Genomic DNA, 15,102 nt, shown 5'->3' with positions numbered 1-15,102 from the left:
AAAGTCACTCATGGGGCTCTACTCAAGTGTCCCTATCTAACCCTAATCACTCCCCAAAGGCCCACCCCAAATACCATGGTCATATTAAATTCTGTCCTCTTTTCTGTTTTCTTTTGGGGGCTTTGAACTCAGAACCTCACATTCTCCCTATCACTGAGCTATGCCCCAAGTTCAGTGTCCACCCTCTTAATACCACACAATGGGGATTAAATTGGGACCTAGAAACCCTAGCAGGATGCAGACCAGGTCTAAACCATAGCAATGACCTGGCCTCAGCACTACCAGGCCATACAGTAGCTAAGGCAGCCACGGGGGTACCAGCCTGTCTAGCTTCTAGGGTGAAGGCCAGAGCCGCTGCCTCATGCAGAAGGCATGACTTTGGGACGTACAGCTAGCCATGATCTGAGCATGCCCACGAAAGCAAGCGTGTAGAAAGTCTCGGAGGGTTTGCCCCAGGCTGCCAGCAGTAGGTCTTACTCTACTTCTGTATTCCTGGAGATTTCTCTGATGGGAGGGTGCATGTACTAGCTCATTTGTGTAAGGTGAGACAGAGAGGGAAAGTGCGCTGCAAACTCTTCCAAGAGAAGGGTTTGAGGGACGGGGACTGGCAGCTCAACTGGAGACTGCATGCTTAGCAAGCAGGAAGACATGTGTGCAAGCCCCAGCACATCAAAACAGAAGAATAAAAGGGTTTAATGTTTCTGGAACCAGTATTTTTTGGGAAATGCTGCATAATGTGTCTGAATTTAATGAAAACATTTAAATAGGTTTGACTGTGATATCTTTGTTTTATATTTTTTGAGACAGGGCCTTACTTGTAGCTGGTGAGATGGCTCAGTGGGTAGCCTGGCCACCTGAGTTGCATCCCCAGAATCCACATAGTGGAATGAAGGAACTGAAAGTCATCTTTAACCTGCAGGCAGTCACCATGCATGTGTCCCCATCCCTCACACCCTCCCACCAATGGCAATCCTGCTTCTCGAGTGCTGGGGTTACAAGTGTGCGTCACTACCTGTCTTATCTTGAAAGTGTCTTTCAGAGCACCGCTTCTCAGGCTGGTAAAGCCAGCTTGCCTGCTCTCCTTTGCTTTTTATTTCTTAAAATTTTGTCAAGCCAAAGGAAGGAAAATTCAGGTTTATGTGTGTGTGTGCACGCACGTGTGACATGCACACACGTCAGGGTCTTGTGAACTCCAGGCTTTGCACTTGACATGCACTCAACACAAACTTGATCTCCTGCCTTCAAAGTGCTGGGGTTACAGGTGCATACCACACCACACCTGGTTTCGTGCTGTGCAGGGAATCAAACCTAGAACTTTGTGCTTTCTAGGCAGGCTCGCTACTTACTGAGCCCTAGCTCAATCTGTTTTCTTCTAAGAGTTCTATAGTTTTTTGTTTTTCACTTAGATTCCATGAACTACTTTAAGTGAGCTTCCCCATCCCTCAATACTGGGGAGATTAAGGCAGAAAGATTACAAATTCAAGGCCAAAAAAAAAACAAGTCTCAAAAAACAAACAAACAAACAAACAAACCAGTATCTGCATAGGGCACAAGACAGGGCTTAGAGCCAGGCAGTGGTGACCACGTCTTTAAACCCAGCACTCGGGAGGCAGAGACAGGCGAATCTCTGTGAGTTTGAGGCCACAATGGTCTATAGAACAAGTTCCAGGACAGGTTCCAAAGCTACAGAGAAACCTTGTCTCAAAAAAGTAAACAAAAGGGGGCTGGAGAGATGGCTCAGAGGTTAAGAGCATTGCCTGCTCTTCCAAAGGTCCTGAGTTCAATTCCCAGCAACCACATGGTGGCTCACAACCATCTGTAATGGGGTCTGGTGCCCTCTTCTGGCCTGCAGGCACACACATAAAAGAAAAAAAAAGCAAACAAAACAGACAATGCCATTCCTTTCTAAACATGAGTTTCTAGTTTTTCTCAGAACCACCTACTGAACTCACCCACCTTTCCTCCCAGTGTTGAGGACTCAGCCTGGGTCCTGGGTGTAGTAGACCACATCACAGAGCCACTGAGTTACATTCTCAGCCCCTGGGGCTTGAATGTGGGGTATAGTCAAGGCTGGCCTTTACTTGTCCTGTGCTGAGATGCCTAAATTAGAATATTTTTTCTGCTTGCAAGCACTTTGTGTTTAAATTTCTGATACTCCAACCCACAATTTGGGCCCTCGAGGTAGGCAAGGACATTGATTACGTTGAGCCTATTAGGGGTTGTCACCACGTGAAGGGGTATGGCAGCGATGGGACTGACGTGTCTCCGGGATGGATACAGGGACTGTGCTGATGGAGTCCTGGGCTGACCTTTACAGCTTAGCTATTGAGACATTTCTCTGTGTGGTGTGTGTGGCTGAGCGCGTGACTTGTGTGTGTGTGTGCGCGCACACACAGCAGTGGTGTGTGTGGCTGAGCACGTGACTTGTATGTGTGTGTGCGCACGCACACACACACACACCAGTCCTGCAGCAGGACAATGTCAGAGCTACTTGGTGAGTGTGAGATATTTAATGACTGTGTGTCGAAACTAGGATTCTGGTATATGTCACTGTCACCTGAGCAAGGCAGCACTTGAAGTTTTTACTGTGACATGTCAAGGGGGAAGAGGCTTTGAGTGAGATTGAGTGTGACAGCAGGACAGGTACCAGGTGGAGTAGAAGCAGGAAGGCTGTGCCAGGAAAAGGCAGGGTGCCCAGGTGACGCTGTGCAGTTCAAGTGTCAGGCAGGTGTGCATTGTCCTCACCCCCACAGGCCCCAGCGGCGTCCTGAAAGCATGGGAAGGGGACTTGGATGTAAGGAGATGTGGCCAGGCCTAGGCACGGCACAGGTGAGAGCTGTGTAAAGTGACCATGGAGACTGGAGAGTGGCGATGGAAACAAAATCAACCTAAGCATTTCTTCCCTCTCTCTGTCCCCTGGGTGACAAGAGAGTGCGAGACGCCTCATCCCGCACCGCACAAGCCTGAGCAGGCGGCACAGTGGGCACGTGCCCAGGGCAGGAAAAGGCTGTCGGAGGGGGGCATCCCCAAGTTCTCTGAAACTGTACCCCAGAATGTGAGAGCTGTACTTCAGGAGATAAGAGAGGGGTTGACAGATGTGGACTAACAATTGGTTTTATTGACAGGAAAATCTAGAGGGCAGAAAGGGCAAGAAGCTGGAAGGAGAGGAGTGGACAGAGAGTGGCAAAGGCAGGCCTGCAGATCTATGGAGCCACCTGAAGTCAGCTATGAGCTGACAAGACTGCAAGACTGTGCTTTGTTCTGCAGACAGTGAACAGCTGAGACAATGAGTTCTTCAGCGGGAGCCAGGAGCCTCCCTGCTCCAACGCCAAGAGACTTGAATATAAGGGAGAGGAAAGTGGAATGGGCTTCAGTTTGAAGGGGATGAGAAGGAGCTCAGTGAGAAGGGACACCATGACCAAGGGTGCAGAGACCCCAGTGACACACACAAGAAACAGACCACCGCTGACGTGCACCTTGCTGCCATGGAGGACACATGGACTTGTGCACCCAAGTCCTGATGGGACGAAAGGCTAGAGGTTGTGGAGGGCACAGCACAGAGAGTCCTGGGCTGTAGCAGGCAGTAATGCCCAGGGCTTACTAAGGGGAGGCCATGGCTTTGGGGTCTGTGGGAAGGAAGGGAGACTGCTGGGCAGGGCTGCAACACAATATGGCGAGCCTTTCCAGGAAGGAGTGCAGGTTTCTAGTTCACAGGGATGGGGCCGCGTATGTGGGGAAAGCCACACGGCGGCTGGACCTGGAAGCAAGGCCTACTTCAGCCGGGTAGAAACACCAGCGTTTGCAGGCAAAGGTCGAGAACCGCGAGTCACAGGCAGGCCTGAGCCTGGTCTGTAGGAAGCACAACAGGCAGCTCCACGGCCATCACTTCCGAAGGAACTTCTTGTTGAGGAGGAAGATGAGAAGGTTGACATTGACTTTGGCTTTGTTAAAGAGCTTCATGACAGCCACACCCTCGTACTGCAGCTGCAGTAGGTCCTAGGAGGGAAGGAAGAGGGAGGGGTTTACGAGCTTCTGGGAGCGGTGCAGCCTATAAAGTGCTTGTCACGGAGTCTCACTGCTGCCAGGAGCACTGGCCACTGAAGCATGCTGTGGAAAGCCCACTCTACAAATGAGAAAAACAGGAGCAGTGATTTGACCAAATGCTAAGCCAAGTGGAGCCAGGGCTTGAACCCAGGTTTTTTTGTATTCACAAATAACAGAGACTCGCACTGAAAATCACTGCTCGGAAGCAGGCTGTGGTGGCTGGCACCGGTGGGGTGCATATGTGGGGGCGGGAGGCAAGAGGGCAGTGGCAGAAGCTAAGCCAGCCTGGGCTATCGAATAGGCCCTTTCTCAAAAACAAACAAAAACCAATAAATAGGTCTGGACAGATGGCTCAGTACTTAAGAGTACTTGCTACTCACGCAGAAGATCTGGTTTTGATACCCAGCAGCCATATCAGGTGGCTTACAACTGCTTGTAACTCCAGTTCCAGGGGATCCAACACCCTCTTTTGGCCCCTCTGGACATCTGAATGAGTGTGCATATACGAATACAAGAATCAACTGCCGGGCGGTGGTGGCGCACGCCTTTAATCCCAGCACTCGGGAGGCAGAGGCAGGCGGATCTCTGTGAGTTCGAGACCAGCCTGGTCTACAAGAGCTAGTTCCAGGACAGGCTCCAAAACCACAGAGAAACCCTGTCTCGAAAAACAAAAAACAAAAAACAAACAAAAAAAAACAACAAGAATCAAAAGTAAGGCTGGGCATGGTAGTGTGCAAGAATTTGTGATTATGGCACTGTGAGGCAGAGAAGGCAAAGCTCTGCACGTCTGAGGCCTGAGCTACAGAGTGAAACCCTGTCTTAAAAAAATAAGGCTAGGGGCTGGAGAGATGGCTCAGCGGTTAAGAGCATCGCCTGCTCTTCCAGAGGTCCTGAGTTCAATTCCCAGCAACCACATGGTGGCTCACAACCATCTGTAATGGGGTCTGGTGTCCTCTTCTGGCCTGCAGGCATACACACAGACAGAATATTGTATACATAATAAATAAATAAATAAATTAAAAAAAAAAAAAGGCTAAAAAGCAGGGCAGTGTTGGCACACACCTTTAATCCCAGAGCTCAGGAGGCAAAGGCAGGAGGATCACCGTGCATTTGAGGTTAGCCTGGTTTACAGAGTGAGTTCCAGGACAGTAAGGGCTACACAGAGAAATCCTGTCTTGAGAAAACAACAACAATAAAAGCAAATAAAAAAGATTAAAATCACTGATTCACTGGATGTGGTGGCAAAACCCTGTAAAGTTGGGAGGCTGAGACAGGAGGTTGCCTTGAGTTGAAGACCAGCTTGACCTACAAAGGGAGATTCTGCCTTAATAAACAAGCAAACCAACCAAATCTGGACTGGAAAGATGGCTCAAGGGACGAGAGCACTTGCTGTCTAGCCGTGAGGAGCAGGCTCAGATCCTGGTACCCATGTCCCATAAATGTCTATACCTCCTGCCGCAAGGCATCTGATGCCCTTTTCTGGACTCTGCACACCTAGGTGTAGGCACTCATCCACCCACACAGAAATCAAATATACCTTTAAAAAGATAAGGGGGCTAAGGGTGTGGCTCAGCAGAGAAGGTGCATGTGAGCCAGGGCTGAGTGTGGGTCTTCAGCGCCCGTGGAGGTGTGTGCTATAACCCCGGTCCAGGGAGGCAGAGAGAGCGCCCGTGGAGGTGTGTGCTATAACCCCAGTCCAGGAAGGCAGAGAGAGCGCCCGTGGAGGTGTGTCCTATAACCCCGGTTCAGAGAGCAGAGAGAGCACCCATGGAGGTATGTGCTATAACCCTGGTCCAGGGAGGCAGAGATAGGCAGACCCCAGAGGCTCCCTGCCTAGCTGAACCACTGAAAATGGTACAGGAAAACTCGAAATGTCAACATCTGGCCTCCACATGTGTGAGTACACCCCCACATACACACGCCCCCAATGCCAGCAACAGAGAATAGGGCCAGATATGGCAGAGTTGGCAAAGTCTTGTCAAGGACCTGAGTTGGATTCCCAGAAGCCACGTAAAATTAACAAGACTTTAAAAACACAGGATTGGGGGTGTGAGTTGGAATAGTACTTGCCTAAAATGTGTGAAGCCCTGGTCCCCATAAGTCAGGTAAGGGAGTGCATACTGTAATCCTAGCATTTGGGAGAGGGCAAGATAATCATAAATTCAAGGTCACCAAACCTTGTTGCAAATGAAAATGAAATCACTGCTTCCCTGAATATTAGCTAGGGCTGAGGTCAGCTTTTTAACCTTTTGGCCTCTGAGCCCATAAAATGGGTAAATGCTACCGAGTGACTAGGGGTTATAAAGCCGGCAGTGCCAGGAGCTGACACCTAGGGCGTCACGTATGCTAAGTGAGTACTTCACCGCTGAGCTATATCCCCAGCTCTTTTTAACTTTAGTCTTTACTGTGTCTTTACTTTGAGACAGGGTCTCACGATGCTGTCATGGCTGGCCTGGAACTCCTCACCTGCCCCTGCCTCCGAGAGCTGGGATGAAAGGTATGCACCACCATCCCAGCTTTACTTTTGTTTTGAAACAAGGTCTCACTAAGTTCCCCAGGCTGGCCTCGAATGCTGTAGTTCAAGTTTCAAGCCTTGAAATGGAAAGAAACGTTTTTTTGTTTTATATTTATTTACTTAATTTTACTTGTGTGTGTGTATGCATATATGTGGTCACACACCACAGGACATGTGCCAAGGCCAGAGGACATCCTGCGGGAGTCTCTTCTCTGCCTCCACCATGTAGGTAGGCGTTAGGGATCAAGGAGGCTGGAGAGATGGCTCAGTGGTTAAGAGCACTGACTACTCTTCCCGAGGACCCGGGTTCAATTCCCAGCACCCACATGGCAGCTCACAACTGTCTGAAGATCCAGTTCCAGAGAATCTGACACCTTCACACCAATGCATATAAAATAAAGTTAAATAGGGTCTGGAGAGATGGCTCAGAGGTTAAGAGCACTGGCTGCTCTTCCAAAGGTCCTGAGTTCAATTCCCAGCAACCACATGGTGGCTCACAACCATCTGTACTGGGATCTGGAGCCCTCCTTTGGCATGCAGACATACATCGAGGCAGAATGTTGTATACATAATAAATAAATAAATCTTTAAAAAAAAAAAGTTAAATAAACGATTAAAAAAAAAAGATGCAGGCATAGGCTTTTTAGGTAAGTGGTATGGTGAGCTGAACCATACCAGCCCTGGGTCTTGAACTTTTGATCCTTTGCCTCAATCTCTTAGGTGTTTGGACTACAGACCACCTCCCACGGACCTGGGTCTACCTGTGGAAGGGTCTCACCTGGTAGTGGAGCTGAAACTGCTCCATGTCCACACCCAAGAACTTGGCGTTTACGGCAAACCTTCCCGCCTCATCTCCAGGAGTGATGTCAAAGATGACGTTCCTGAAGCTGTCAGGAAAAGGAGTCAACACAGGAATCCTCTTTTCAGAGCCCTATCCCCACTCCCGCAGCCGCTCGTTGGGGCAGTGTGGGTGCCACTGACAGCCCAGGCTTCTTGCACCCCATTGCTGGCGGCCTGTTCTCTATTGTCTCCCAGTTTGACTTCTGCCTGTTTAATCTTTATTTGCCTGGCCCTACCAAGCTGGCCTTATCTCCAGGAAGCGTTCCCAGCATCCTTACCAGAGCTCTAACATGTCTGCTGCTCTCCCGTCTGCCTGATGCTCCATCTCCCCACCTTCTTTCAGCAAGCTATTTCCTCTTCCTTCCAACCCAGTGCCTGCTCAGAGCTTCATCCCAGCCTTGTCCCTCCCACGAGACAGGAAGGGTCTGACATTCTACCCCCCAAAGACACATACTGAGAGACAGGGAGATCTTCAATTTCCAGCAAGACACCCTTTTCCAGGAGCTGGGCGGCTGTGTAATGAAGACATGGCTGCTTTTTCCCCTTCCCAGAACTCCTGCTTAAAAGAAGGAGAATTTGTCTGAAAAACTTTCAATACTGGCTACCAGCTCCTGGTGGCTGGCAGGAAGATGCCAGGCCTTGAGGAGCCTCCCTGCTGTGGAAGGCAAGGGGGGCACACAGTGCTGACTGGGGGTGATTCCTAGCCAGAGCCAGGGGATGGCAGGCAGAGGTGCAGATTCTGGTGAGGGCAGGGTTCACAACACCTACCTGGCTTTGGGGGCCAGGTGGTCAAGGCAGGCCTGGATATACTGGCTATAGTAGTCACCCTGCTCCTCATAGAAGGTGGTTTTTGCCTCCAGGCCCTTCAATGTAGCCCGGAGTCTCAGTATCTCTGCCCTCCGCCGCTGCCGCTGCCTGCGCTGGTTGCAGATGTCCTGCACATGGGGACAGGAAGCATGTCGGCAGCCTTCCTGAGGCCTCTTCACTAGCTCACTGTGAAGATGGCTAAGAAAACAGAAAGGGCCTGGGGCAGGAGTGGCTTAGGGTAGAGTGTCGGCCAAGCAAGTGTGTTCCATTCCCAGCACCAGGAAAAGGCAACCGTGAGAGCTGTTTTATCTAAGAGACAATCCAAGGAACGTGCCAGGGGACAAATTCAGCGCTCCTTTCCCGGCTACCAGGGAGAAGTCTGCCTTTAGAAAGCCAGTACAGGGGCTCTACATGAGGTCGCCTGTAGTCCTGGCCTAGGTTATCACCTTGGCTAGCTCATCCACCAGTCCCTGATAGCAGTCGCTGGTCCTGACCAACCCCAGGCCCTGTAGGCGGCGCAGGTTCCGTAGGACACGTCGCTGCTTGTCTGCCAGGGGCAGGAGGGAGTGTGCCATCATTGAGTGGTGCCGTCGAAGTGACTCCGGCTTCTGGGTGTCACGAGCCTGGCGCCAACACATCAGCTGATGATGGGCCTCTTCCTGGGAGGGGGCAGAGATGCTGAGGAGGTTCTGGGCCCTACTCTCCTACTTCAGATCAGGACAAACCCCAGAGCTTGGGACCCTGTGCATCTAGCTTCTGGGGTGGGGCGGGGAGTAGGGAGGTGGAGAACACACAGGCCATCACACACGGTGATTCCAAAGGACACATACAGGTCAAGGAGACACTGGCTGCTACCAGCCTCCCACCCCATCGAGGCGCCCTATGGGCAGGAGGTGTATTGGAGCTTGCCTAGCTGTTTTGGGATATGCCTGTGTGTGCCATTACCACCTTTACTCAGGGAACTCCTGGCGTTGTCTTATTCCAACAGGGAGCCCACCTGGCATCTTTTCCTGCCTCCAAACCCTCCTCCACCACTCCCCAGAGCAATTCCTTTATGTGGTTCTCGACAGACCGCCCCTCAGCACTCTCCTAATCCCAGCCCTGTGCAGAGAGGGAGTGGGCTGCCTAGGCTGCCCCCTCAGCCTGTGGCCTCTGGGGGAGGAACAGGCAGTGCGAAGGGAGAGAAGAGTTAAAGATTAGCTGTGTGCTGATGTCCTGGCTACTCACCTGTTCTCTAGGAACTGACGAGGACAGAATCTCCTCCAGGGAATCCCCAGGGTGGAACTGGATGAGGTCAGCCAGCATCTGTTTGGTACTAAAGGGAAGACAGGGTGAGGTTCAGGAGGGGTCTGGACGGGGTGGCCAAAGAGCTAAGGGTAAGTGGACCCTGCCCCAGGTCTGGGCTGCTAGGGATGCCCAGGATGAAGAGTGAGCCGGTCCAGGGGAGGCGCTACCCCCTAGAACACCTTCCCTCAAACTTAGCCCAGGTATTGACCTCCTCCTGTCGGTCCCCATGACTGATTCTCCTCTGGGTAGCTTTCTGCTTGTGTTCCCAACTCTAAGACCTTTGCTGACAGAACAGGAGCCGCTCTGGCTGTCTCGCTGACAGTGTGTGAAGGGTGAAGCTGCCTTAGGGAGATGGTGCCGCTAACTGCCCAAATAACCAGCCCAGTGCTATGTGGTCCTTCCTGACTGGCTTTTGCAGAGGTGTGAAGACTGAATTCCTGGCCTGGCTTGGTAAGATGGCTGTTGGTAAAGGCACTTGCTGTGCAGACCTGCTGATCTGAGTTCCATCCCCAGAAGCCATGTGGTGAAGATGGAAATATTCTAAAGAGCTGTCCTGATCTCCACACATGTGCCATGATATGTTCTTCCCTCAATCATGCACACACACACACACACACACACACACACACACACACACAACAATAAGTAAATTAGAGAAAGAAGTTTGAGCTTTTGTCTGACCATCATTAGGGCAGGCATGACAACCTGGTCCCTCCCACCTTCCCACAGGCTGTGACTTTGAGTCGTGGACTTTAGAGGAAGCTTCCACCTGAGCCCCCTCCTAACCTGAAGCAGTCTTTACCCAAGGTGAAATGCAAACCTAAAAAGCATTTGGTTGAGCCAGGCATGGTGGCTCATGTCTGCAATCTCAGTTAAGATAGGAGGATTAACTGGAGTTTGAGGCCAGCCTGGGCTACAGAGAAAATCTAGGCCACAATGGGAGATTCTGTCTCAAAAAGCAAATAAACCAAAGTGTCTGGGCAGCAGTTCAATCTGCAGACACCTTCGGCTCCAGGACCCCAGTCAGCCCCACGCCTTCAGCTGTGACTCCAAGGAAAAGGCTGAGAGGTCGCCAAAGAAGGACTATTCTGAGCGAGGCAAATGTGACGCAGGCTTCAGTGAGAACTTTTAGAAAAGGGGGGTGGGAGAGCAATAAGAAGTATGATGGCCGTCTCTGAGTGGAACCACCGTCTAGGCAGCAGGCTATGGAGCCCCGGGAGAGCCCCCACACCTACCTCAGAAGTAGGCTTTGGTTGCTGGTGTGGTCAGCATCTGCCTCCAGCCCTTCAAACTTGTTGGTGAGTGTCAGGGACACTTCGAGCCTGCTCAGATCCACCTGCCCATCTGTGGCTGTGTTCTCACCTGAGATGCGTGAGAGATGAGTGGAGCAGGCACATGAAGACGGGGTTACAGCACCTTTCGGGGAGCCACCCCACCCCCACTGTCCCATGCCCTCAGCCTCGACACCTACAAAAGAACTTGAGTCACTACCACTGGGCCTCTGTTAGATCTCAACCTGGGTGCCAGCCGGGGTTCGCAGTGTGGAGGTCATGGCACCCCACCAACACTGCCCTTCCGCTGCGAGGCAAACTCCTCTTGTTCCTCTCATCCCAGAGTCCTAGAGCTAGACATCTAGACACAGTAGGACCCAAGAGGCTCTCCCCCCACATTTCTTATATATGATTTCATTGGTCATCGTTATAGCTTGGCCTCCTGTAGCATCAATAGCTGTACTTTCCATACAAGGCTGTGAGTCTGTGTTCCTCAGAGTCATAGGGAAAACAGAGGAGTCCCTATGATGAGCTGCCTGCTGACAGCCATCCAAGAAGGCACACACCCATGAGGTCAGAGATAGAAGGTGGCTCCCCAAGGTCCTCTAGGAGCTGGTGCAAGGGGTCTTGGTGATTTGGGGCCAGTTGGTCTTGGTATTCCAGCAAGAGCTGTGGATTGTAGAAGAGGGTGCAGAGTTGAGCGAGGCCTGGCTCTGGGATCAGGGATCTTCCCTCCAGGGCTGACCCCTCACCCTGTGCGTGCTGATCAGCTCCTCTACAGTGATGTACACTACAGGTTTGGTCACGGCCACCATATCTGAGTACTCATCTATGGCGAAGCGCTCCTCTGGCTCTGGCACCTGACAGGCTCTGTGGATGAACTTCCTGTCCCAGAGAGAGCGTGTGTCAGAGTGGGGTGGGTCTGCCGCCAGTCTCAGCCCCGCCCTGTTTTCATCTGGTTTCCCTCTGTCTCAGGGTGCCATCCAAACTAGTCCCCTGGGAGGCCCCCATTCCCTGTGTCTCTGGGAGCTTCTTCCTAGAGAGGAGTAGAATGTGAGCCGTGAGAAGGGGAAGAGGCCAGGGAGGGTGGAGGGAGGGATGGGGCACCAGGACCCAAGACCTGAATTTGAGATGCATGTCCTCCAGGTAGCCATTCAGGACTCGAAGGTGTTGGCTCTCCCCAGAGAAGGTCTTGCCGGCAGCAGCATGCTGTAGGAGCTGGGCCACAGCACCCAGCGCACGGCGCTGTGGGGCGGCCACTGTGCTGCCCGCTGCCATGGCCACAATGTCGAAGGCATCAGGCGCTACCACAGCTGGGTTCAGGAAGCGGTAGTACAGGAGGTTCCCAACCACCTGAGTGCAGAGGAGAACCTTCTAGAAAGTCCTAGAAGCTACCCTGATAGTCACAGCTCCACATTCCACATGGTGGGCCAGACTCTGTTTATAGCATAGTTTGTCATCCTGCTTGTCTTGGGAATCACTGGCCAAACTGGGCAAAGGAGAGTCTTGGAGGTGGCAGAGGAGACACGACACTTGCCTTATAGACTTCACTCTCTGTGGCACTGGGGAACTTCTTCTCCAGGGCTGTCTTCAGGACTTTGGCCATATACCGCATCCCATACCTTAGGAACAAAATAGGTGCGTGTGGCCCTTCGGATTCCCATCTCAGGACTCAATATGAGCCTGGCTGCCTCTGTCCATCTCAGCCACACCAGGGTCCACACACATTCCCTCTACTTGCTGGTGCTCCCCTCTGGAGTCCGGCCCCTGAGCCTTTGTCCTTCCTCCTGTGTTGTGTCAATACCAGGAACAGGATCCTGTTGGCCCCCGAATCTCTCCCCGCCTTATGCTCCTTGTTTCTGAGACAGGGTCTTGCAAGTACATGCTGGCTTCAACCTCTGCCTTCCGAGCGCCTTCTGCTATAGCTGTGTGCTACCACATCCAGCTCAAGAACTATTTCTGGGGCCCTCTCACTTCCCCCCAGACCACCTCTGCTTACAGTATATCTCACCTTCCTACAGAGGCAAGTTATTCTGCCTCTTGGGTACCTGATGGTCCAGTGGGCTCTGAGGCAGTCAACTTTCCCAGCTCCCAGAGGTCTGGGCTGGGGCAGGGCCTGCCTGCCTACCTGTTAAAAATCTACTATCTGCCATGCCCTTCCCGTCGGCATCCTGTCCCCTGGCAGGGAAGCCTGGAGTGGGCACTCAGTCTCGTAGGGTTTTTGGGAAAGTAGCAGGGTTACTCCAGCATGCTGAGCACCTTTGTCACTGCTGTGACGGGTTTGCTACTGTAAAGCTAGACTTGGCGAAAAGCTATTTCAGCTCCCAGCTCCAGCAGATTGATAACTCCTGTGTATTTCTCTTCTAGATGTCAGACAATCTTTCCTTATTCCTGGCTGTGAAACCTCAGTGCTGCTCTGTAGTCTGGGGCTGTTTCCCCTTTGGCGCTCAACCACCCTCACGCTGAGAACCAAGGCCCATGGCTGGATGCTGGATCCAGATGACACACACCCATTCATAATTTATTAAACAAATTCGTTTGTTTGGAGACAGGGTTTCTTTGTGTAGTCCTAGCTGTCCTGGAACTCACTCTGTAGACCAGGCTGGCCTTGAACTCAGAGATCCCCCTGCCTCACCTCCCGAGCGCAGGGATTAAAGGCTACACCATCACCTGGTTTCACCAAATAGTTTTCAGCAAAACTTTTATTGAGCCGGGTGGTGGTGGCGCACGCCTTTAATCCCAGCACTCGGGAGGCAGAGGCAGGAGGATCTCTGTGAGCCTGTGCCAGGACAGGCTCCAAAGCTACAGAGAAACTGTGTCTCGAAAAACTAAAAAAAAAAAACAAAAAAAAAACTTTTATTGAAGGATTTTTGTTTGCCTGTTTGTTTTGTGACAGGGTCTCATGTAGCTCAGGCTGGACTCAAACTTAGAAGAATAAGGTTTGTTTGTAATTCTGACCACTCTGCCTCTACCTCCAAGTTATTGTCCAGTTTCTAAGAAAGAAGAGGACAGGGGGCTGGAGAGATGGACCAGTAGTTAATAAGTGGCTGCTCTTCCAGAGAAATTCCCATCACCCATATGGCAGCTCACAACAACCTAACTCCAGGCTCAGGGGCTCTATTTCTCTTCTCTGGTCTCTGAGGGCACTGGGCACAAACAGTGCACAGATACACATGCACGCAAAACACCATACACATTAAAGAAAAATCTTTAAAATAAAATAAAAGGGCCAAGCCAGGAGGTGGAGGCGCATGCCTTTAATCCCAGCACTGGGGAAACTGAAACAGGTGGAGCTGTGGGTCTGAGGCCAGCTTGGACTACAGAGCAAGTTCCAGGACAGCCAGGGCTATGTAGAGACCCTGACTTAAAAAAATAAAAAAAGAGGGGCTAGAGAGATGGCTCAGAGCCTAAGAGCACTGGCTTCTCTTCCAGAGGTCCTGAGTTAAATTCCCAGCAACCATATGGTGGCTCACAACCATCTGTAATGAGATCTGGTGCCCTCTTCTGGCCTGCAGGGATACATGGAGGCAAAATGTTGTACACATAATAAATAAATAAATCTTTGAAAAAAAAATAAAAAAGAGAGAAAGACAGAGAGAGAGAAAGAAAGAGAGGAAGAAAGAAAGAATGGGAGGAAGGATTATAATCATGAGGTACTTTAGCAATTTGGAATATTACCCTTTTGTGACTTTGTGGGCCAGAGTCCCATCTTTTCTTTACTTGTTCTCCCTGACAACACACTGGGTTTCTCTTTGACCAGTGACCCAGCTGTAGCCCCCTAGCTTGGCCCCCTGGCTGGGCTTCAACACATCTGAAGCCCTGCAGACACCTCCGCCTCCTCTTTTCCAGCCCCTTTCCTTCAGATGTCACTTGCTCTGTTCTCCCTTCCAGATTGGTCTTCCCTGGGGGAGTGGTTACACATACGGAATGTGATCCACAGATGAACTGATGGCGACGAAGAATTTATCAGTCACGGCGAGGAGATTGCGTAGGGAGATGTCTAATCGCCTCTGGACTTCAGAGTGGCTCAAAGCCTGCTCAGGGGTGACGTCATAGGGAAGACAGCTGTGGGCAGAGAGAGATGGTAAAACTGGAGTCCCTCTGTGGCCTTCCCAGACTTTCCCCACCAACTCTTCTCTAAGATACACTTTTCTACAGCGAGGCTCAAGACAGACCCATGTACCAAGAGCAAAGGCCAGAAAAAGGCAGCACTTGGGGAGGGAGGCAGGGGGCGGGTGGGGGTGACAGGGATGCTGGACTGCAGCAGTGAGGATATATGGGGGAGGAGAAGGGGGAGGAGGGAGGAGGAGGAGGAGGGGGACTGCAGCAGTGAGGATA

At 51.5% G+C, this 15,102-nt stretch overlaps 1 protein-coding gene across 1 annotated transcript in view; it reads right to left on the bottom strand.

Annotated features, from left to right (window-relative positions):
- Positions 1 to 3,155: 3,155 nt before the first annotated feature.
- Positions 3,156 to 15,102, bottom strand: part of Iqgap3 (IQ motif containing GTPase activating protein 3) — a 44,078-nt gene continuing 32,131 nt past the window's right edge. The window contains exons 27-39 of the mRNA XM_057793297.1: positions 14,689 to 14,829; positions 12,302 to 12,386; positions 11,885 to 12,117; positions 11,517 to 11,649; positions 11,331 to 11,433; positions 10,729 to 10,855; positions 9,434 to 9,521; positions 8,653 to 8,865; positions 8,168 to 8,334; positions 7,854 to 7,955; positions 7,338 to 7,446; positions 3,511 to 3,996; positions 3,156 to 3,476 (exon numbers count right to left, since the gene is read on the bottom strand). Of these exons, the coding sequence (XP_057649280.1) occupies positions 3,883 to 3,996; positions 7,338 to 7,446; positions 7,854 to 7,955; positions 8,168 to 8,334; positions 8,653 to 8,865; positions 9,434 to 9,521; positions 10,729 to 10,855; positions 11,331 to 11,433; positions 11,517 to 11,649; positions 11,885 to 12,117; positions 12,302 to 12,386; positions 14,689 to 14,829 (1,615 nt within the window). The 3' untranslated portion in view covers positions 3,156 to 3,476; positions 3,511 to 3,882. The remainder of the gene's footprint in view (positions 3,477 to 3,510; positions 3,997 to 7,337; positions 7,447 to 7,853; positions 7,956 to 8,167; positions 8,335 to 8,652; positions 8,866 to 9,433; positions 9,522 to 10,728; positions 10,856 to 11,330; positions 11,434 to 11,516; positions 11,650 to 11,884; positions 12,118 to 12,301; positions 12,387 to 14,688; positions 14,830 to 15,102) is intronic.

This window comes from Chionomys nivalis, chromosome 18 (genome assembly GCF_950005125.1).
Source record: "Chionomys nivalis chromosome 18, mChiNiv1.1, whole genome shotgun sequence".
NCBI lineage: Eukaryota > Metazoa > Chordata > Mammalia > Rodentia > Cricetidae > Chionomys > Chionomys nivalis.
Note: the sequence above shows the minus strand (reverse complement) of the source record. Positions and strands in the feature narration are given on the sequence as shown.